General features: G+C 36.2%; 2 protein-coding genes across 2 annotated transcripts in view; one reads left to right on the plus strand and one right to left on the minus strand.

Annotated features, from left to right (window-relative positions):
- Positions 1–24,812, minus strand: part of SH3GL2 (SH3 domain containing GRB2 like 2, endophilin A1) — a gene marked incomplete at both ends in the record, with an annotated part of 192,276 nt that overhangs the window by 103,011 nt on the left and 64,453 nt on the right. The window lies entirely within an intron of this gene.
- Positions 18,345–18,788, plus strand: LOC308272340 (AP-1 complex subunit sigma-3-like; the record flags this gene model as incomplete). Its single annotated transcript, XM_080709106.1, has 1 exon — positions 18,345–18,788. One exon carries the CDS (start codon positions 18,345–18,347, stop codon positions 18,786–18,788), a length of 444 nt encoding a protein of 147 aa, XP_080565232.1.

A 24,812-nucleotide genomic window follows, 5' to 3' on the forward strand; every position in this document is an offset into this window, starting at 1 on the left:
TTAGTTTCTAACTCAAGTTCAGACACTGGCGGCAACTTCACATTATTACCAGTTCTATTAACTGGAAATCTGCAGTGCTGAAGCCTAGATGAAACAATAGCACAGTAGATCTACACCAGCCTTGACATATCCATGATGGATAATTCCCCAGAACCATTAATACAAATTTAATTAACAATAGGTATGAAATGTCAAACCAGAATAACAGAATAAATCCATATTTCATAACCCTGAGTTGATTTTGATACAAGAATTCCTAGTTATTTGATTCAGAAAATTGCTAAAACCTATATTTTTTATAAAATAGAATATATGTGTTAAAATTTAAGTCTAAAAAAATTCATACTACCCAAAATCAGTGGAGGAAGATGATGAAAAATAGATAGAGGGAAAGAATATAAAAGCATTAATACATAATAAAAAAGCAGAAGTAAATAAAAAATGGAAGGAAAAAACTATGAGAAAATAAACACCAATATACCAGACATCACAATTAATGTAATTATTCTATACTTAAATCAACAACTAAGAACTCAATGCTCAGTTACTGGGTTTTGTTTGTTTGCTTGTTTGTTTTGTTTTGGTGGTGTAGTGGCACTACCTTCCTCCAGTTATTACCAGATAGTGATCTTAAAGACAATGCCAATTTATGTATCTTTTTTGATACCAACAAATGTGTTTTATTTTCTCCAAGTCGTTAAGAAAAAGGAGCCAAAGAAGGTGATAACTTTCTCCAGAAAATGAGGGGTAGAGAACTGTAACAAATGACTGCTTTGAAGGCACAAAGTCTAGGGTGATTTTTTCCAGAGGGATCAACTAACTTGCAATGCCTTTCTTTTCCACAGAAATATACATTCCCCAAGAAATTTATTAAAAAAGGATTTGGCCAAAGAACAGAACAAATATAATTTCATACATGCAACTATGAAATGTAAAAACAGGGTAATTCTGTATGATAGCATGCCAAAAGCAAAGACCAAACATTTGTGTTACTCTCTTACTGAAAGAGAACCTACATACTAGAAGAAGCCTAACCTAATCCAACCAGGAAGTAGAGGTTTGATATTCAAGCTCACTTAACAGCTCTGAGGAAGACAAAGGCAAAACCACATTCCTATAAACCAACAGAGTCCATGGAGACAGACTCTTACTGAGATTATGGGAAGCTGTAGGACAAGGATACTTTTTGTTTCTCCTGAGCAAATAGTCTTCCCTTACTGCTTCCTTGCATTTCCTCAATCTTTAGACATGATAAAAAGGGGCAACCAAATCATTTTCATACAGCAGCTTTGCCAATATCTGAAGACTGATATCACCTACACATGAATTCTTCTCTAGGCCAACAAAGCTGACTTATTCAGGGACACACAGGCAGGCATATTGTGAAAAGTCACTTCATCATAGGAGAAGACTAAGCATCCTACTCTACTCTCAGCAGCTGATAAAACTATTAGGAATCAGCACAGCAACAGAAGTACTGAAAAACACATCAACCGTCTGAATCTCACTGACATTTATAGAACACATCACCCAACAACAACAGAATGCACATTCTTATCAAGGACCCATGGAATATTTGCCATGATATACCACATTCCAAGCCATCAAACAAACCCAACAACATTAAAAGAGTAAAATTATACATAGTATATTTCTCTAACCATGATGGGATAAAACTAGAAATTAACCAAAAGAGAAGAGAAAAACTGTCTCAGTGTAACCACCAACATAACTATGGGAGAAGTATTATGACACAGTCTCCACATTTAGTGATATAGAGACTGAAGAAGGTATGCTATGCAAGCAGTAAGTGTTGAAACCAAAATTACATTACATCACAGGACAATCTGACTCCAAAGCTATAGTTTCCCCTATACTATGCTACTTCTCTCAACAAACAAATTTCAATCCAGCAGTCTCTAGAATTTATTTTTCTAAACTTTCAAGCACACCTTCCTATTAGTTTAGGTTTGTGTCCTAAATGTGTGTATTCTTGTTTTTACTCATATACTATTATCAGTGTATAAGTCAGCATGCAAAAAACAGATACTCTAAAAAGTGGCTTAGCTAAATAAACATAAAGAGAAGTCCTAATATTTTTCTCTATGTGGACTTTGAATAGCCTTTGAAATTGAACATTCCATCTAGAACCCCAGTCCTTTTTCAATGGCTTACAAGATACTCCCTTCCTCATCTTTACTGGTCCTTTATCTTTGATTATGGCCCACAGCTCCATTTTGTCAATATATCTTCCCATCCTGAGCCTATCATCCATCATATGACTGTCACAAAAGCTACTACAATTTCACAAAAGCTGCTTCACTGAGAGTTCTATGCTTGTAGTTTTATCCTGACCAACAATAAAAACTTCAACAGCACAAGACCAAAGGGCTTAATTCTTCAGCTTACCAGATGGGTAATAACCTTCAGCTTTAGACATTATTTTTCAGCTACTTTTATCTCATTGTTTAAGTGTGGCATATATCACTTCTCAGACAAGTTTCCTACTGGGGGAAAATCCTGAGAGTCAGCTGGTCCAGACCCTGAAATGTCTCTGAGACTCAGAGGAACTAAGTGGTTTTCCCAGGTCACACAACCAACAAGACAGAAGAACTGCCAAATAAGCTTACACTGAAGTCATCTGCATGTAAACTCTATCTACACTATATCATTAGTGGCCTTATAGAGGAAAAAAAGAGAGGGATTTTAATGAGTTCCACTATGTGCCAAGCACCATGCCCAGTGCTACATACTCTTTAACAAAAGTCACAACTTCTAACAAAAACAATCCATGTCTACAGGCTCAGGTAGGGAGCAAACATGAATGAACAGGTGATGGTACCGAGCAGCAGCACATGGGAAGGTAGATGGTATGTCCCACCCAAGCAGCTGCAGGTGCACAGCGGAGTGCAGTGAGCCAGAGGAGCAGGTGAGCAGCTGCCACACCATCTCATCTCTGAAATCTAGATTATTACAGAGAAATCTTCTGATGCCTCACATCCACAACTATTTCAAATTCAACACAGCCCTGACTAGAGTGACCACATCTCGGCAGCAATCAGACTTCCAGGCTGATTTTTCACATACAAACTCTCATTAAATTTCACATACAAACTCTCATTAAATCATATCATAGCCAAGGTTTTAATGGATGAGGTGACTGTCAGAGATTAAATAAAGTTGCCCACCGAGCTAACAGCTGGTAAAGTCACAGGCAAGTCTGTTTACTTAGTATCTCCAGCACCTTTTCCCCCTTTTCCCTCTAACAGCTACTTGAATCTTCTGTTCCTTTCTGCTCAAAGAAAAATAATTTCATAAATGAATGTGTATACAGATGTTCAATGATTTAACCAGCTGACACCTCCTATAAGGAGGGGCCCCTAAAGATGGGAAAGACTTAATCCAAATGACTAATTTCCCAATGAGGAAGTTCGGGTACCTTGGTAGGGCAAGTGTTGATGATCCTATGCACAGCTTGGAGCACTTCAGCACCATCTCCATCATTTCCCACAGATCCCCAACCAGTAGATACACTACATAATACTTGCTATAGAAATGTCTCGTAAATTCACCCTCAAATAAACATTCAGTTTAAGTTTAAAACTGTTATGAGGTTATCTCACGGTGTTCATAATTATATCAGGTATAAAATAAAATAGAACTGTGGTTGGCATGTACTACATACACTTAATAAGCAATATTAGTAAAACTTTATTTTTTCTAATTGCTGTAATAAATCCATTTTTCACACATCAAATGCAATGATCTAGTGAAATTAACTTTTCACCAGATATTCTAAAAGGTGAAGGGATAAAATATGTCACTAGAAGAAAATCAAAGCATTATAGTTTAGTGCTAAAATGGGGCATCAGAAACGGCTGCTCAGCTTGCTGTAGTTGTCTAAGCAAAATAGATCTGAATTTTGCTTTGTCCTGTGAAAGGAAGGAGTACATGGAGGAAACTGGCACTAATACTACGCTGTGCTCCCAGAAGAATAAAGTGGTTTCTCTTATAAGCAGGCGTCCATCTGAGGGGGCAGCAGCAGCTGTTCCAGATTGAGGTTGTTAATTAATGACTGTCAAAAGACAGCATCTTAATCACTGTTCATTAAACCAACTTGCTGCAACTAGAGAAAAATATATAATCTGAATACCAGAGACCAGCATTTCCAAACAAGTCAGCCATAGTGTGAACCAAGAGGAAACACCTGCTCACCTCTTACTTCCTTCTTAAGTCAGTCACTTGATCCAATTCAATTCTGAATGCTCATCTACCATAGACATCTCAGAGTACACAATTTTATTAAACCATCAAAATTACATGAACTCTTAGAGAGCACTGCAAAATTATCACCATGAAAACTTTCCACCAGAGCAACCAAGGGGTAGGACCAACCTCTTCTGCTGCAAGAGTAATAATTAAAATAACAGCCAAAATTTTACTATGTGCCAGATACTCTTTCAAGAGCTTTACATGCTTTATCTCATTGAATCCTTACAATTATCCTATGTGAGAGCAACGAAAGTTATCCCCGTTTTACAGATGACAAATCCAAACCACAGAAATGTTAAGTAGCCCAAAGTCACATAGTGAGTGCCAATAATCTTACAGGTTAGAGTGCACATTCTGCTTCTGTTTACAAAGCTCATTCAGACATATTTCCCCATCTGTTCTTTATGACTTCCTGTGGAGGCATATAGTTTTACTATTATTCCTAATTCACAGATGAGGAAACAGACTTGGAGAAGTGACTTACCTAAACATGCAAGTAAGCACAGGGGCTGACATCAGAACCCAAGTCAACCACAGCATCCTAGCTAGGTTGGCTTTGCAACCAGGCTAAGGCCGAGACCAGAGGCCTCCCCTCCCCCTGGGGTTAGAAGATTAGAGACACAAGATTCCCTGTCTCAAAATCTCTCTTCCCTGCCTCCTGTGCCACCAGCCAGTTATACAACAGACCATGTCTCCACAGCTCTATTCTGTTGCAGTGTTACTACAGGACCTAAATTGCCTGTCCCTACATTTCTTACTGGTACTATGCAGGCAGCTCCTAAAGAGGAGTATGTGTCATTTACCATTCAATATAAAGTGCATGGCAGCTAGCAGGCATTAAACAAACTTGAAATACTAATTCACTGTGCATGAGTTTATCAGATCACATTCCTTTATGAGGTAGGTAACTAGTATTTTATGACCATTCCTTAAAAACAGGCACATTTTTATTCACAATTTAAGACTTTTTGTTTATGGCACCAGAGAGTACTTTTGTTATTCTACATTCAAACATTTATATACAGCCAAGGATTATTTTTTTTCTGAGAGTCATTAAATAAACTAAATTTTTCTTTTTTTAACCTTTGCCTTAAGTTTTTTTTAAAAAAATGGAGACATTTCTAGATTTTTTATTCTATTTTCCTAAACTAAATTATGTTACTATTTTACTTGTCAGATAATCCTGTGAATTTTTAAGCAAAAAAAGGAATATCTATTAAAAAGTCTTTTTCAATAATTTTAAAAGATGTTATAAAGCTGGGTATAGTAGCACACACATGTAATTCCAGTACTTGGGAGGCTGAGTCAGGAGGATCCCAGTTTTCAGACAGCCTTAGCTACGTGGTGAGGCCTTCTGCAACTCAGTGAGACCTTGTTTCAAAATAAAAAATGAAAATTAGGGCTGGGGTGTAGCTCGGAGGTAGAATGCCCTGGGTTCCATCCCCAGTAACACAAAAAAAGAGATGTTCCAATATATTTATTCAGATATTTGAATGTAACTTAGGCATAGAAGTTATTACTTTTCATGTCTAAACACATGAATAGAATTATGATAAAAGATACCCATCTTAAGCATATACTTCAATAATTTATCTTATCAAGGACATGTGATATTGATACTGCAAATACAACACAGAGTTTTCACTAACGTATCACAGGCAAGATCATCTATGTCACCTGTAGTCTACAAAGCAATGGTATGGAATTTCCTTTTTCTAAGGAATTCTCAATGTCAGCACTCAGTGAAAAAAGCCAATTTTCAACAAACTGGCTATTTTTATAAGGCCATAGGCTCTACTGATTTTATCATATATGAGTCAGTTAATTCTTTGAAGAATATAACATGGTAAAGAATATTAACACATCCTCTAACTATCCCTGGATATTTTTTGGTGCAAAAGTCCTTCAAAATAATTAAAATAAGAAAACATTCAATAATTTGATTAGATAATATTGCATACAAATCAACACAACTTATATAAAAATAGAATAAAATCTAAATAGCAGATAATTTTTAGAAAGTCAATTGAAGAGACTGTCCTAACCCTTGTACTATCCAACGCTTTCAGCCCTTTTACTCTAAAACATGAAATTTACTTCTCAGTAAAGTGGGACCTCAGCACAGTTCAGGGCAGTAGGAAAGGGAGAGAGAACAGCTGCACTCTCCCAAATTCCTGCTCCCGTTCCTCCCTTTTTCATTTGAGTTTCTCAAATTTGCCCTTTAAAATATCAGCATATTGAGCTTTTATCATGTGTTCTATTTTTTGAACAAAGAAAATTCCCAGCCATTTTGAGATCAACTGGCATTGTATAGCCAGGCAATGGTGGTGTGTACCTGTAATGCCAGTACTTGGGAGGCTGAGACAGGAGGATCACTTAAGACTAGCCTCACCAAACTAGCAAGGCCCTCAGTAACCTAGTAAGACCCTGTTTCAAAGTGAAAAATAAAATAAGTCTGAGAGTTAGCACAGAGGAAGGATGCCCCTGAGTTCAATCTCCAGTACCACAAAAAAATAAAATAAAATAAAATTTAATTTAAAAAGCACTGTATATTGTATTTTATTAGTATTTGTCAATATTCTAAGAAATTAAGGTTAATGGCCCATAGAGTCATATGACTGAAATTTTGGGTGGGACACAAGAAATGTTTATGCAAAAAGCATAAACTTTTGAGACTCTTTAAATCTAAGCCAGACATTTTCTTACCATAAGTCATAGTATAAGCATAAGTTATTAAGGGAACAAAATTGGCATAATATTAGTATTGTTAGAATTAGTACTGAGCATTTCAGTACTGGGGATGCAACCCAGAGGCATTCTATCTCCAAGCTACAACCCTGGTTCTATTTTTTAGTCTTTTTATTTTTTGAAACAGGGTCTCACTGAGTTGCCAAGGGCCTCTCTAAGTAGCTGAGGCTGTCTGCCAACTGTGATACTCTGGTCTCTGCCTCCCGAATGCTAGGATTACAAGTGTGCGCCACCACGCCTAGCCCACAGCTGCACTTTAAGGTATTGCTATAATTTTTGTTTTGCTTCTGAAACTAAGCTGGGATCATAATGAACAAAGTCTCTATAAACACTCCAAAAAAACTTAATTTGATATGTTGAATACACACACTTTGAGCCCTGGTCATAGCATGCATAGATTTCTTTTTTAATGTGCCACCTAAACTAGAACTGTAGTAGAATAAAAACATATTACTAGAAACCAGCACAAAGAGATGCCAGAGAAAAAGAGCGTATTTAAACATACCCATAATTCTTTCTAAAGAGGATTTCAAGACACTAAAACAGAGAATATAAGGGTGAGCAGACAGGCATGGTGGTGCACTTCTGTAATCCCAGTACTTGGGAGGCTGAGACAGGAAGATGGCAGATTCAAGACCAGCGTCAGTAATTTAGCAAGACTTTGTTCAAAACAAAACAACAAAGGGCTGGAGTGTAGCTTGAAGTAGAATCCCTTTTGGGTCCAATTCCTGATGGGAGGGAGGGAGGGAGGGAGGGAGGGAGGGAGGGAGGGAGGGAAACATAACATTGCAAGTTTAGTTTATTGTTTTTGTGGTGGTGGTTCTATGGATTGAACCAAGAGGCATTCTTCCTCTGTGCTATACACCCATTTTGTTTGGAAACAGAGCCTCATTAGGTCGCTGAGAGTCTCATTATATTCACTATGTTGCTGAAGCTGTCGTTGAACATGTGATCCTCCTGTCTCCACCTCCTAAATACTAGGATTACTGGTGTGTGTCATCACACCTAGCTAATGGGTTATTTTCTTAATCATTTTAGATAAATGATTTGTCTGCAGTACAAGACAAATGTATCCTTAATTCACTTTTGATAATTCCAACTATTCAGAGTCAGCCTACAAGGTACATAAAACTATATTGTAAATTAGTGCTGCATATTATTTCATGTCTTATAGAATGAACTCAGTTTATACTAGCACTTCTCAAGGTATATCATGAGGGAGGCAGAGCCAGACAATGTATAAAACACCCAAATTCCCTACCAAAGGATTGGGAGTAGGGAAAGAAAGGGAGACAAGCCTGGATGCCCTGTGGTCTTCCTTTTATGGGTACCCCAGAAAGGAGGTGGTATGTAAATGGAGGAAAATCAGACACTGAAACTGCTAGCTGATTTTTGTAAGAAATTACAGTTCTTTGGCATACTGTATTGTAACTTTTTCCCTTCTTACAGATTTCCACTTATAGGCCTTAGCTTAAACCCTCCTCAGTGTGCAAAGGAAAAGGCATATCTCTCTAGCTCCTTTTCTCCCTCTGCGGAGAAGGGATTTTCACAGAACAGCAAAGAATGGTTAGATCTATGAACATCTGTAGAACACTGAACCACGTTTGTTTGTTTTTCCTGGAACCTACTAAATCCTACTACAGAGCTTCTATCACAACCTCCATGGGCAGCTGTCATGAAAGTCAAGTCAGAGGAAAAGGTCCACATGCTCCCGAAGCTGGCTGGCTGCTGTTCATTTTTACTGTCGGCTCATTTCCTCTACATGCTGCAATCACAGTCCTTGCAGTCGGTATTAGATTTTGTCACATAATAATGTAATCTCATTTCCTTTGGTATGCTATTTCTTGTTCGCACTAACTACTGGTTGATTCAGTAGTTTAATTTCACCTACAACTTCATTTTCATACATTTTTCTTTCTAAATGTTTTATTTCCTCTGATATATATTATATACGCAAAAAGAACATATATATGTATGTGTGTTTGTGTGTATATATGTCACTTTCACCATTAAATTGTATATATTCTGAGCCCTTACTGACAGGCATGCTGGCTGGCTCAGGGATGGAGTTCTATAAATAAATCAAAACCTCAGTTATCTAGCCAAGGAGCAAGAGTCATATCTATTGCTACATTTTCCATGATTGCTTATCCATTCATTTGATTAACAAAGCTTCACTGAACACAGAGAAAAAATAAAACCACCCCCTTCTCTACATTAGTGCAGTTATTCAGAGGGAATAGCAAAGAAACCCATCAGATAATGTTATAATCACCACAGGAAAGAAACTGTGCATGGAAAGACACATCAAACCAGGACGGAGTAAGGATGATAGAGTCTTTAGCATGCAACAAGGGGCAGCAGGAGTTTCCCAGCCTAGTATTCTTCCCTTGCCCTCCCATAGCCTGCCAGCTCGCCCCCTGTTGTGGCACCCTCAGGAATCTATCTACTAATTAGGGTTGGGGTGAAGTCAAAGCTTATAATGCAAAATGAGTAATGACAGAAGGCCTTCTAGGTAAATACGTTACACAACTACTTTTCTCAGGGTTAAAAAAATCTTTCTAGTTGTTTCTATTATACATTTGATGTGTTTTACGTGCCAAAGCCAGCTTATTACAAACCCTCCATATCAGCCTCCTGTGAACATCCTCATGAATATTTGCAGAAGAAATGATCTGTTCTCTTCTGTAAGACTAGCCCAGTTCACTCATCCTCAGATTAAGCTGCTTAAACCCTTCAGGCTTCCATCTGAGCAGATATCACTTCAGCACCAAGTCCTTCCTCACTCACCCCACAGGGCATCACACAGGGAGCATGACCTCAGTGAGTCATGTGAGCGAGTCCCACTAGCCACTCCTTCTAAGCCTACTTGGAAAATAAGCATAGACCTCCGATCTCTTAGACCTCAGAGAACTCTGTTAGGATTCAGTGAAAATCCTAAAGGCTGGTGCCTGGCATGAAGAGTATCACATAGAAAGAAGTGAATTACTAAGAATTTCCTTTTGTCCTACTGGAAACACCTGACCTCAAGTAAGTTTTCCCATACAGTTGCACAAGTCTTATTTTAGATAAGGTCTTAATATCTTTCTTTGAGAAAGACTAAGTGGTTTTCAATCTCAGTCACCAATGAAAAAATTTAATATGAAAATGTTTTACCAGTACCACGAGCTACAGTCTCAGGATGAACTCTTATTTTTACTATGTTTTAAAACAGGTAGGTTCTATTTGTAGCATCTCATGTAGATTTTCTGTGCCTCTGTTGATTGGCCTATAATGAACTGTCCTACAATGACAGTTCAGTCAATTAGATGTTCTTTATTCCTGTTTTTCCCATCAAATTTTTCTAGTCACAGATAGACATCATGACAAAGGCAGGTATATGAGTCTATTTGTGCTGTTATAACATAATACCAGACTAGGCAATTTATAAGGAACAGAAATAAACCTTCCCACACTTCTGGCTGAGAAGCCCACATTCAAAGCACCTGCAGTTCATTTGGTGAGGCTGCATCCTTGGGAGGGGAGGAAGGCTGATCCTTGCCCAAGTGGCTGGGGAAAGGCAGAAGGGCAACCTAACCAAAGTCACTTTTGAAAGAATATTAATCTCATTCAAGAAGAAAGGGGCCCTCATGACTTCATCACCTTTTAAAGACCCCACCTCTTAATACTTTCACTTTGGCAAAACCCGAATTTTGGCAACCATAGCAGATGACAGGAGATTCCAAAGGATTTAAGTATGAGTCTGTTGGCCATGAAAACAAAAAGATCACGTGGAGATTACCTCAAATACTCTTCAATCTGTAAGAGTAACATGATAATTAGGGCCTGAGGAAGACAACAGGCTATAGTTCATGTTCTTCTGTGTACTTCAAATTATTACAAAGATGTCATTTATTTCTAGTTGAAGGAAAATCCTGGCCATAGTCACATTTTTCTTATTTTATATCAATAAACAACATATGCAGTATTTTATTTCATACTAGGGCAAGAATCTGAATAAAAAAAATCACCTCTGCTATTGTGTTTAGTCAAGCTAATCAGAGTTGCTATGATTTGAGGTTTACTCTCTCCAAGGAAAATGTCCTTGCCAGTATATTAGAGATGTACAGGACACAAAATAAATAATCCCACTGGTAAACTTATCTTTTAGATTAATTTAAACTTTAAGTCATAATATATTTTGTAGATGGAACATCTGGACATATTAAATGCCACTTTGATACAAACCTGTCAAAACTGTTAACTGTAATTTTTCTTCCTCATTTCTGTTACCATAGATGTATAATGAATCAGCTTGAAATGTTTGTTCAAAATTTAGGTACACCAAGAAAAAGTATTAAGGCTTCCCTGAGAAAAAGAATACTACACATCTTTTATAAAAAAAAAAAAACATTGATTATCTTCTTCATGTCCCAAATGATGCCATAGTATATCATTTCAGTAAATAAAATGAAGTAAACTCATTTGCATAATTAAATATCAGATAATAAACTCATTTTTATCAGAAGTAGAAAAAGTGAGTTCTGTAGCATTTCCCACTGCCCTTTCAAATATCATACAAAAATTATTTTGTCATTTCAATCATACTTAAAACAGAAACCTCTTGACCAAATCAAAATGTAGCATTTGTGAGGTAAAGTGAGTTTAATTCAAAACACAGGTTATACTTAAGCCTTTAAAACTGTATACCATAGAACCTTATCTACAAGTACTTGAGAGAAAATTGCATAAAAGCCTACATCACCATATTTTATGTATATATACTCACACACAATATCACACAGGAACCACAATTATATTCAGAATAAAACAAAACCCTTGATGGAGTTCTACCTCCACTTCACTGTAATGATTTCAGGAAAAACTGATAATGATGACTAGTCTACAGCACTTTGCATCTGGGCCATCAGATGTGGCCTACACTGCCAGCTCTTTCCAGGAGTTGCCTTCATCACGTTCAACCCAAAGGAGCCAAACAGTATCACAGAAAAGTCCTCTGAACATAGCAGATTTTCTAAAAGACAGACTTGAGACAATCTGTGAGATCTGTCAACACAAAAACCTAAAATCCTAAGAAGCTATCGGAAAGAAACCCATGACTCATTTTTCTAAGCAACTTTGATTTTGTCAAGGAACTGTCTCAGCACATTGGGAGGGGGTGTATTAAGTAAGAATGGCAACAAAAAGATATTCCAAGGGAATGTTCCACTCAAGTGTCTATACTAATGCTGAGAAGTAAACACTGTATTGAGCAAGTCAAAACCATCATGCTGACTTTACGAAAGAACAAAACCAACTATTTTTCCGGGATATTCACGATGTGTAAGATGTGGCCCCAAATTCCTTTCCAAACCAGCTTCCTCCTCTTCCCATGTATCTTAATATAGCTCAAATGACTACGTGGCCCTCAACACCTAATTCATTCTCCTAATTCCATTTCAGTCTCCTAATCCTGGCCACTCTTCCTCAAGCACTGATCTCTACACAAAAGTCACTATTCAAGGTTCAATTTAAAAGAATGCCTGAGATTCCACACTCTGCTTTCCATGCTACATTCTCCACTCTGTACTGAATGCTGTAAATGCATTATTTAATTTTCACAATCCCTCCCCAAGGGTAGCCATACTAATTACTACCATTAAGAGCTTACTGCATGTACCAACTGCTTTACAGCATGACTTTATTGAACCTTGCTACAAGACTGTTATCCTCACTCTACAGATGAAGAAGGGCAATTCTAGATGTTAATTGGGAGAGTTAAAAACAACTCCTCTGTGGTCTGAATGTGAATCCCAGCTCAACCACTTGCCTCTTCCTAAAGCAGTTTCCTCGACTAATTTAAAAAAAAACCTACATACAATCACTTACTTGTACATGTATACAGGAATATATAACAAACAAGGCCTGACAGCAGTTTTAGCATTAAATAAAAACACCCACATACGGCATTTAGCATAGCATCTGGCATACAACGTGAACTTGCTAAGTATTAGTCTTTCCTCACAATATCTAGCAGCATTGCATACACTGGAAAAATAAAAACATATAACGAATTAGCGAACACTCAGTCTTTTAAAAAAAATTATTTCTTTCACAAGTCAACTCAGAGATGCAGTTGGTGACTTGTGAACTTCAGGTCATTAAAAAGTATGTGAATTTAAATCATGTATGAATTGATCTCATTGATTCACATTTCCCCTTACCTACTACCATAAACAAATGTTCTGCAAGAGCAGTAAGGAGACGGTGATTAAGTTGACGTGCAGAGCCACTGGGAAAGCTATTTTCCTGAAAACTCCATTGGAAATTAGAAGGCTAAAATGCAATAGTCACTCAACTTAAGCAGAGTTTGTAATAGTGAACAGTTAACAAAATAATCAGTAACCAATACAAAAGACTCCTTTAAAAAAAAAAAGCTTAATAATATATTTTAAATGCTTTCAAGCAAATTAAAACCAAAACTATTTTTCAACTTTAACTTTTATAAGATTCTATTATGTATCTAAGGTCAATTTCAGGATTGTGCTTAGAATTTATACCTTAATTTAGATAAATCTTTAAAGGAAAACTTTTCTATATTTACATGCTTCCCAATATATCACTTCTAAAAGGTCAAAATATTATGCCACTAAGTATGATGTTACATTAGGCAAAATATTCAAAGAAAAAAATACTCGAGTAGGCCTAACTGATATGTTAAAACTGACCTGGATATTAGTATAGGAGTGTTGTGATTTCCATCCAGAAGGCTCATGTGTTGACAGTGCAGCAAGGTCCAGGGGTAAAATGTCTGAATCACAAAGGGTCTGTCTGACCTCATCAGTGAGTAAACTCACTGATGGATTAATCATTTCAATTGATTTCTGGTTAGTTACTGTAGGCAGATGAGACATGACTAGAGGGCGGTCAGTCACTGGAAGCATGGCCCTAGGAACTGTGCATGCCCCAGTCTCTTCTGCTCTCTCTGCTTCCCAGCTGCCAGGAGCTGAGCAGCTTTCCTCCCCATACCCTGCCACCATGATATTTATACCTTGGAGCCAGCCGATTACATACGGAACCTCAGAAACCATAGGAATAAACTTTCCCTCCTCTAGGCTGTTTTTGTCAGGTGCTTTGGTCACAGTGATGCAAAGGTGACTAAGCTTTCCTTTCAAGGACGAGCAATCTTATATAAATGAGTAAATAAGACAACCAGTCATTTAATCTTTGCAAATAAACTTTTCAAAATGTTCCTTGTACATGGTTCTTAGAAAACCTTAAGCTGGGCGTGTGGTGGCGCATGTCTGTAATCCCCGCGCTTGGGAGGCAGAGACAGGAGGATCGCGCAGGTTCGAAGCCAGCCGCGCTGGCTTAAGAGACCCTGTTTCCAAATAAAAATATAAAAAATAGGTCTGGGAGTATAGCCCGGAGGTAGAAGGGCTTCCAGGAACCCCAGTATCACCCAAATAAATAAATAAATAAATAAAATAAATAAATTAATAAATAATAAAAAAAACCTTAAGAAACATTAGGGAATATCTCATTGTGGCTTGAATAAGCTTTGACCTGACAACTAATAAAGCTATCTTTTCATGTGCTTATTGGTCATTTATGTATTTTCTGTTATGGTGTATTTATTCAAATAATTTGCCCTATTTTAACTGGGTTGTCTACATACTGTGCTTTAAGGGTTCTTTATGTGTTCTAAATACAAGCCTTTTATCAAATTTATGTTTTATGAATATTTTCTCTCAAGGTATGACTGCCTTTTCCCCTCAGATATATCTTTCAGAGAATGAAAGTTGTGTATCTTGATGACACCCAGTTTATCACTCATTTAAAATTTTTAAATTTAAATTTTAAATTGGTACATTTTAATTATACACAGTGCTGGTATTCACTGTGATTTATGTGTGTATATGCACATAACATAATTTGGCCAGATTCATTCCCTCATTTCTCCCTTTTTCCTTCTGTTTTCACCCCCCCCCCTACTACAAGAGACTAGCCCTGAACTCTCCTAGTCTCCCTTCTATTTTCATGAGATCCGTGAACACTTTTCTTCTCTAGCTTTCATATGTGAGAAAAAAATAAGACCCCTGACATATTGAGTCCAGTTTATTTTACTTAAAATGATGTTCTCCAGTTCTATCCATTTTCCTACAAATGATGTAATTTCATTCTTCTTTATAGATGAGTAAAACTACATTGTGTGTGTTTTTATGTGTGTGTTGGGGGGGGGGTCACATTTTCTTCATCTATTCATCTACTGGCAGACACCTAGGCTGTTTCCATACCTTGGCTACTGTGAATTGTGCTGCTATAAGCATGTATATACAGTTATCTCTATAATATACTGACACCACTTTTTTGATAAATACCAAGAAGTGATAAAGCTGGGTCATATGGTAATTCTACTCCTAGTCTAAAGAGAAACATCCAAACTGATTTCCATAGTGGATGTATTAATTTACAATCTTCCCAACATTGTATAAGTGTTGCTTTTTCTTCACATCCTTGCCAATGCTTATTACTGAAGATCGCCATTCTAGCTAAAGATGAAATCTAAGTGAAATTTTGGCTTGCATTTTCCTGATTGCTACAGATGTTGAACACTTTTCCATGTATTTGTTGGCTACTCACATTTCTTCTGAAGAATAACTATTTAGTTCATTTACCTACTTACTGATTTTTGGTGTTAAATTTTTTGAATTTATTTTAGATATTTTTTGTTGTAGGAGTAGCTGACAGAAACTTCCTCCCATTCTGTAAGTTCTCCCCATGCTCTTGTTTCCTTTGTTGCATAGAAGCTTTTTAATTTGATGCCATACCATTTATTAATACCTGGTGTTATTTCCAGAACTTTAAGATTTCTATTGAGAAAATCATTACCTACACCTATATGCCGAAATGTTGATCCTATGTTTTCTTCTAGCAGTTGCAAAGTTTCTAGTCTAATTCTTAGGTTTTTAATGCACACTGAGTTGACTATTTTGCAGAATGAGAAAGATCTAGTTTCACTCTTCTACATAGAGTTATTCAGTTTTCCCAGCATGATTTGTTTAAATGAGTATCTTTTCTCCACCATATATTTTTGGTCCTTTGTCAAGGATTGGATAACTGTATTCATATTAAAATTTGGTCCCTATGTCTATTTTTAATGACATCATCATACTGTTTTTGTTACTATAGCTCTAGAGTAGAATTTGAAATTGAATACTGTGATGCCAATAGCATTGCTCTTTTTGCTTATAATTTCATTGAGTATGCTGCTTCTTTTATTCTTTTATATGAATTTTTGCACTGTTCTTTCTAGATCTGTGAAAGATGTCGCTCGTATCTCAGAGATTGCACTGAATTTGGTAATAAGGCCATTATAATTATTACTTCTTACTATCTAAGAACACGGGAAGTCTTCACATCCTCTAATGTCTGCTTCAGTTTCTTTCTTGAGTGTTATATAATTTCTACTATATATTTCTTTTATCTCCTAGGTTAGATTTATTCGAAGGTTTGCTTGTGTTTTTGTTTGGGGGGAACTATGATGAATGTAATTGTTTTCCTGATTTCTTTTTCAGCAGATTTATTATTAGTGTACAGAAAAGCTATAGGTTTTTGTATGTTGATTTTGTATCTTGACCATTAGCTGAATTTCGTCACCAGTTCTAAAAGTTTTTCCATGGTGTTTTTTTTATCTTCTCAGTATAGGAACACAACATCAGCAAACAGCGATAATTTGACGTCTTTCTTTTTTTCTTATTTGTATCCCTTTTCTTTCCTTCTCTTGCCTAAGTGCTTTGGATAAAATTTCAAGATGTATATATGTATACATATATATGTATGTGTATGGATACACACACACACACACACACACACACACACACACAAAGTTTTTTGGGGGGACATCTCATACCCAAACCTGAGCAGTTAAGACTGGCTTCATAGAATGGATTTGGAAGCATGCCCCCCAACCTTTCTATTTCATGGAATAATGTGAGGAGCACTGGTGTTAATTCTTTAAAGTCTGGTGGAATTCATCTGAGAATATATCTGGTCCTGGGTTTTTCTTTGTTGGAAGGGATTTTACTACCACTTCAATCTTATTGCTTGTTACTGTTCTATTTAGGTTTTTCTATTCTCTCTTGGTTCAATGATGTAAAGTCAGATGTGTCCTTTTATTGGAATTTAAGTTGTCAAACTATTCCCTAATGGTCCTCTGGATTTCAGTGATATCTATGGCAATGTCTCCTTTTTCATCTCTAATTTTACTAATTTTGGTGTTCTTTTTCTTTTGGTTTGGCTATAAATTAATCAATACCTTTTAACATCTTTTTAAAGAACCAAATCTATATGGGTTTTTTATTCTCTATTTTATTAATTTTGGCACTGATCTTAATTATTTCTTTCTATAACTGGTTATCAAATTAGTTTTATTGTCTTTCTAGGATCTTGAGATACATCACCAGGTTATTTATTTTGTGTATTTCTTTTAACGTACACAACCATAACTATAAACTTTCCTCCTTCAACTACTTTCATAGTGCCCCAAATATTCTAGTATATTGTATCTCTAGGCTCAGAATTCTAAGAATTTTTAAATTACCCTTTGTACTCCATGACTCATCCATCATCATTCAAGTTGTTTATGTAGTTCTTATAGTTGTTCAAGTTATATGTTTATGTAGTTCCTATAGTTGTTCTTTTTTGTTTCTAATTTTATCCCATTATGATCTGATAAAATACAAAGATTACATTTATCATTTTGTATTTTAGTAAGAGTTGCTTTGTGACCTAAAATATGGTCTATTTTTGGAGAAATCTCTATAAGCTACTGAGAAAAAGTGAATTCAACTGTTTTTGGATGAAACGTTCTATATATCTTTGTAGAACCATTTGGTTTAAAGTATTTTTTAGATCTGAAGTGTCTTTACTGATTTTGTGTCTGGATGGCCTATCTATTGGTAATAGGGGTATTCTGAAATCGCTCAATATTACTCTACTGAGATCTATCTGCACCTTTATATTAAATACTGTTTGTTTAATGTAATTAGAGGCCCCAACATTTGGGCATAGATATTAAATATTATACTTCCTTTTTTTGAAATTGGTGCATTGTAATTATACATCTTAGAGTACAAGATGGTAGAGGCATATATGCACAGATTATTCATTTAGCCCTTCCACAATTCCCACCCCCTTCCCTCCTTTTCATGTCCTGCCTAGTGATTGATTTTGATATGCTTATAAATATACATCATGTATTGTGGGAAGCAGCCATGGTCTGAGGTGGCCGCCCCACCTGTCAGCCCACGGGCTCCTGCACTGGCTTGCCGGCCCTGGCCACCATGATACATTTCATATTGCTCTTCAGTCGACAAGGGAAGTTGCGGCTGCAGAAATGGTACACTACCCTTCCTGACAAAGAGTGGAAGAAGATCATCCTCTCTCGAGGGCACAGGACCAGCAGTTTTATTGACTGGAAGGAGCTAAAACTTGTTTATAAAAGGTATGCTAGTTTATATTTTTGCTGTGCAGTAGAAAATCGAGACAATGAGCTCTTGACACTAGAGATTGTGCATCATTATGTGGAGTTGCTGGACAAATACTTTGGAAATGTGTGCGAGCTGGATATTATCTTTAATTTTGAAAAGGTGTATTTTATCCTTGATGAATTTATAATAGGTGGAGAAATTCAGGAAACATCTAAGAAAACTGCTGTCAAAGCCATTGAAGACTCTGATATGTTACAGGAGACAATGGAAGAATACATGAACAAACCTACATTTTAACTGTACATCTACTTGAAGATGCTGAGTGCTATGTGTTGTGAATTTATAAATAAGTGATGTTTCACATCCAGTCTGCACTGAGCCTGTGGCTCCATGCCAAAATAAAACTTAAAAGGATTCCTTGTCAACTAGAAAAATCAAAGTTGTTTAGTATATTTATAATTGCTATATGTCTGTGTTATACCATATACAAATACCTTTATTGTGACTCTTGTTTCTTGAAATAACTGTCATATAACACAATAGACTAAACACTTGCTTGGGATGTTTTAACAATCTCGTGTTTCAACAAGTCCATGTGAGATTTTTCAGCTAATTTTGAAAAATGCGTTGCAATATATTTTTTATTATTTGATCTTTTACCAATAGGTTGAAAGCTGTGTTATGTTAGCACATGATTTAGAATGTAAAATATACCTTATATCATTAATGCCTTTCCTGTATGTTTAGTTTTTAAAATTACATATTAATTCAAAATTACATTAATAGTTCAGAGTTCATACATAAGGCTGGAAAATTTTAATATACTTAATAATACTGTAATTTCAGGCCAGATACAGTGTATCTGATTTTAATGTCCTGAAATCATTTATTTTACTTCAGGATTGTAATTAGGGAAGATAACCAAAGAACTTAAGTGTTCTGATGCTTTAGACGCTGCTATCTAGGATAAGGCTTTAATTTTGACTTTTAATTTACTATAAGGGACATTCCCATAAGGTTATGTTTTCCACAAACTCTATTAAGATTTAGAGAGATCAAGAGATACAGTGTCTACAACATCATTTATTATTATAAAATGCTAAAATAAGGATCAATCGCAATTGCAATAACTGTTATTACTACTACATTTTTATAATCTCTATATTCCAAGAACTCTTAGCTGCTTCAGAGATTTGATTTCAAATATTCTTTAATATCAGCCTAATGTATTTGAAGTTATTGTTTATTGGGGTTACTTTGAAAGTTTGTTATCTCTCTTTCCAGCCTAAATAGTAGATGCCTTTCTTTCCTCTACAAACTCTGCCCTCAAAGGGTATATTTGCTGCTGTTGTTATTATTGTGAATATGTAATCTCCAAGCTTCCTGGAAAGAAACTCTACCTGATTAGGTATTAAATGTGACCAGATCTATTATGGGGAGCTAGCTCAGGCTATTCTGTCCTGGTATCTATCTCTGATGTCTTATCTGTGCCTCTTCAATGTTAGTTTTAAGGTCTGGTGTCACTCATATTGGAATGGCTAGGGACCTTCTAGTGCTTTTTCTAAGACAAGAGTTTGCTTGCTGTTGAATTCTATAAGAGACTTTTCAAGAACATGATGGAAAAATGTTCTCTGTGGCTCATCTCAGCAGATATATTTCAGGGAAAACGGTGAGACCAAAGCAGAAGAACAGAAGGATAAACTCATAGACTCCTTGACATAACTTTTATTTAAAGAAAATAATTTGGAGTAGGGTATGAAGTAATCACTGGGCTTTCAATGAATACTGTTTCCTCAGATTAATGATATAATTATGGCACCATATTGAAGATTACGCATCATTTTTATCACTTTTTGGTTTATCTTTTAAAAAAATATGGGAGAACTATTTTTCAAAACAAATTTTGTAAAGATGGACTTCGTGTAAATCTATCAGTTTTTCTAGTTCCTTTCCACTATTTTTGGATGGAGGTATTTCTTAAACTTTGTTAAATGTACTGTCTATGTTTTGGATAATTCCATACTAGACATTGCTTAGCTCTGCACAGAGTTCTCAGACTTCATGTCACACACAGAAAATGATCTGTGTATGTGGCATATGGGGCTAACGTTGGGAAATTTTCGGGATATCTTGGATGGACATTGGTGAAAATTTTCTTTATATTGTGCAACTGCAATAAAAATACTAAATGAAAAATAAGATAATATTCAATTTGTATAAAACTTCAAAATAAAATGTTTATAAAATTCTAAAAATAAATAACAAATAAATAAACATCATGTATATCAGGGAATTTCCCTTTTCCCCCCTCCCATCTCGTTAACTCAGGTTGCCTTATCTGCTCATCTATGGTTTCTCCTTCATTTAGAGTTTCTCCTATGACCTTTTTCTTCCCCAGCTTCAGCATATTAGGGAGAGCATCTGATTTTTTACTTATTATTATTAATTTACTTATTATTTTTGTGACTAATCCCACTTAGCATAATGTTCTCCAGTTCCACCCATTTCCCCACAAATGATGTAATTTTGTTCTTTTTTATGGCTAAGTAAAATTCCATTATGTACATATCCATAGTTCATAATCCATTCATCTGTTGATGGACATCTTGGCTGGTTTCAGAGTTTGGCAATTGTGAATTGTGCAGCTATGAACATAGATATGCATGCATTAGTTTGGTAGTCTGATTTCTATACTTTAGGGTAGATATCCAGAAATGGTATTGCTGGGTCATATAGTAGGTTCATTCCCATTCTTCTTGAGGATCCTCCACATTTTTTTTCCAAAGTGGTTGCACTAATTTTCAATCCCACCAACAATGTATTAGGGTTCCTACTTCTTCACATCCTTGCCAGCATTTGTTGTTTGTGTTTTGAATGACTGCCATTCTAGTTGGGATTGGGTGAAATTTCAGGGCAGCTTTGATTTGCATCTTTCTGATTGCTAATGATGTTGAACATTTTTTCATAAATGTATTGGTCATCTGAATTTCTTTTGTGAAGTGTCTATTTAGTTCACTTGCTCATTTTTTATTGGGTTATTTTTTTTTTTTAGTCATGAGTTTCTTGAGTTCTCTGTATATTCTAGATATTAGTCCTCTATCAGAGAAATAGTTGGTAAAAATTTTCTCCCATTCTGTTGGTTCTCTGTTGAGGTTCTTGATAGTTTCCTTTGCTGTACAGATGCTCTTCAGTTTAATGCAATCCCATGTATAGATCCTCCTTTTAATTTCTTGTGCCTATTGTATCTTCTGAAACTTATTCTGAAGCCTACTTGAAAGTATGGAGGGTGGGCCAGCAACATGGTTCAGACAGAGCCCCAGCGATTCCATTGTCCATTATAGTTTAAGAACAAGGGAAATAGAAATCAGAACTCCAGTCTGGAGGTGTGGGCTTACAGGTGTTGGGAGGAGAACCTAGGAGAGTGGTTACTGAGAAAGAGTGGCAACTTAGTTTTACAAAGGGTAATACCTTCTGCCTGTTGATGTTGGCTTAAAAGGCAGAGGTGACCACAATGGAGGCTGGTGGTTTCTTATGAGTCAACAGCAAAGAGGTTTATGTTTCTGAAGGTTTCTCAGGCTCACTAACAAGAGGTATATAGTAACTCAATCTATTCTTAGAAATCTAAGCTCACACATTAGTTCTCAATGGGACACTCTTTCACCACCCTGTCCAAGTTTTCCATCACCCACAACTATTCCCCATGTTTTCATTTGATTTTCTTCATGACATTATTCACAATTGACTATGCTTTCATTTACTTGCGGACTTCTTTGTCTCTACTATAGCAATGAGATTTTATTGCGAAAAGGACCTTATATTATTGTCTATTTACATATCTCTAGCTTTCAGCCCAGGACCTGGAATGCACCAGAAACACAAAATGCATAATATATGAATAAGGAAATGAACATCCAATAGTATAAGGTGCTAGAAATGAGAAAATTCTAGAGGCCTCATTGGGGAATCTTGCAAAAAATCAATTCTCTGGAACCAATATTTTATGATCAAAAGGTAAGCTTAACAGAGAAAGAAAATAGAGCATTTGCTGGGTGTGGTGGCACACACGTGTAATCCCAGTACCTAGGAGGCTGAGACCGGAGGATCACTGGGTCTCAGACAGCCTCAGCTACTTAGTGAGGCCTTCTGCAACTTAATGAGACCCTGTTTCAAATAAAGAATATATTAAAAAAATAGGGCTGGGGCTATAGCTTGGAGGTAGGATGCTCCTGGGTTCAACTCCTAGTTCCAAAAGGGAAAAAAGAAAATGTAGTGTTTTATGTAGTTTTTCAGAAATAATGATCTGGATTGTTTTGATCACACTGACAATAAGTATCCCACTCTGACAATGCTAAAACTTGGAAAGGAAAAGATGCTTGTTCAGAGACATACAACTAGTAAACATGAAACTAGATTCAAACCACATCTGTGTGGGTGAAGGGAATATTGTTTCCACTATTTCTTTGTCTATATGTACAAAGGCTTGTGCAGAATTTTATCTTTTGCATTAATTTATTCATTCAAAGATGTTACAGTATTTCCTAACTTTAGGAGTTCCAAACTGAGTAAGAACAGATAATAAAGAGTACAAGTGCTAGGAGGGAGCTGTGAGTAGAGGTTTTATGGGCGTTCCCCATAAAAGAGGTCCCCATAAAAGAAGAGGTCCCCAGAGTTTTAAAGCAACTGTAATATAGTACTGAGAGCTAGAGAACAACCTATTTGAGCCTGACTCTGACGGCCATATCCTAACCAGTCTCCAGCTACCAGAAACACTCAGACAGTAATCTTCATTAATGAAATACCTGGCTAAAGCTGTGATATGGTCTTAACCACTGGGCAAAAATATCACATAAAACCTGAATTAATTGTTTACTCTCACGTCCAAAAGCTATCAAACCAAAATTCTACAATTTACTCTGAGTTCCACCCAACAACTTCAGTTCTTCTCAGAAAACAAGCCTACTACAGAAGAGACCAGTTGAGCACCAAATCCTTTGTGCACTTCTTTCACCATACTAATTTTTTGCCCTTTCAGGTAATTAGCAGGTTACCATAGATACTCTATAAGCAAAACGGAGAAAATACTTAGCAATCACAACACACACATGAAGGAAATGAAGTCCTCCACTCAGTCCTAGTGTCCAACACACAAGAATATTTATAATAAAAGCAAAACCATTTTAAAACCCATACAGGAAAAAGCAATGCAGACAAATATGGCAACAATAAATAGAGACAACTAGCCTTAATTTTGTTTATGGTTTTAAAAACTACAAGAACTTTGTGTTTTCTAGTTTGGGCATATTAGAGGGGAAATACTAGCTAAGTTTTAATGGAAAGATAGGAGAGGAGAAAGGCCGATCTTGATTAATGAGGGTCTACACCTGAACATGTGTAAAATTATGAATAAGACATGGTTAACCTGGACAACCATTGGTGGGAGGGGGGAAGAGAAAACGGGGGCGGGGGGGAGAGGGCACCAAATATAGTGTAAATTTATACTATTTATGTTCAATAAAAAAATTGTTAAAAAAAACTACAAGAACAGCAAGGTCACTAGTGCCAATTCAGTGGAGAGGAGACAAACTATTTGAATTAAATGCTCACTTTAAATTCTTTCCCAACAAATCTACCATTCGATCCAGCAATACCACTTCTGGGTAGCTACCCAAAAGAAAGTGAAACAAAATACCAAACTAATGCATGTGTATCTATGTTCAGAGCTGCAGAATTCACCATAGCCAAACTATGGAACCAGCCAAGATATCCATCAATAGATGAATGGATTACAAATCTATTGGATATGTACACAATGCAATTTTACTCAGCCATTTAAAAAAACTCAATTACATCATTTTCAGGGAAATGGGTGGAACTGGAGGACGTTATGCTAAGCGAGATTAGTCAGTCACAAAAAAATAAGAAATTGGATGCTTTCCCTAATATGTGAAAGCTAAGAAGAAATGGGTCATAGGAGGAACTCTACATGAAAAGGAAATCCTATAGAGGAGCAAACAAGACTAAATTAGGGGACGGGAGTGGGGAAGAAGAAAATTCTGTAAAGCACACAATGTACTTAAACATATCGAAGTCAACCACTAAGTCAAGCAAGGGAAGGAGTATGGGGAGGCAATGGGGTGGGAATTGGGTAGGGGCTAAATGAGTAATGTGTACATGTATGTATACACAAGTTTTTTACTCCAATATGATGTATGAATACAATGCACCAAAAAAAGATAAATAAATAAATTCTTTCCCAGTTAAGGCTAAATATTGGCTTGATGTAGTATAAAGGTAATTAACTATGGCTAGTAAAGTGGAACA

The sequence above is a fragment of the Muscardinus avellanarius genome (genome assembly GCF_963383645.1).
Source record: "Muscardinus avellanarius genome assembly, chromosome: 13".
Taxonomy (NCBI): domain Eukaryota; kingdom Metazoa; phylum Chordata; class Mammalia; order Rodentia; family Gliridae; genus Muscardinus; species Muscardinus avellanarius.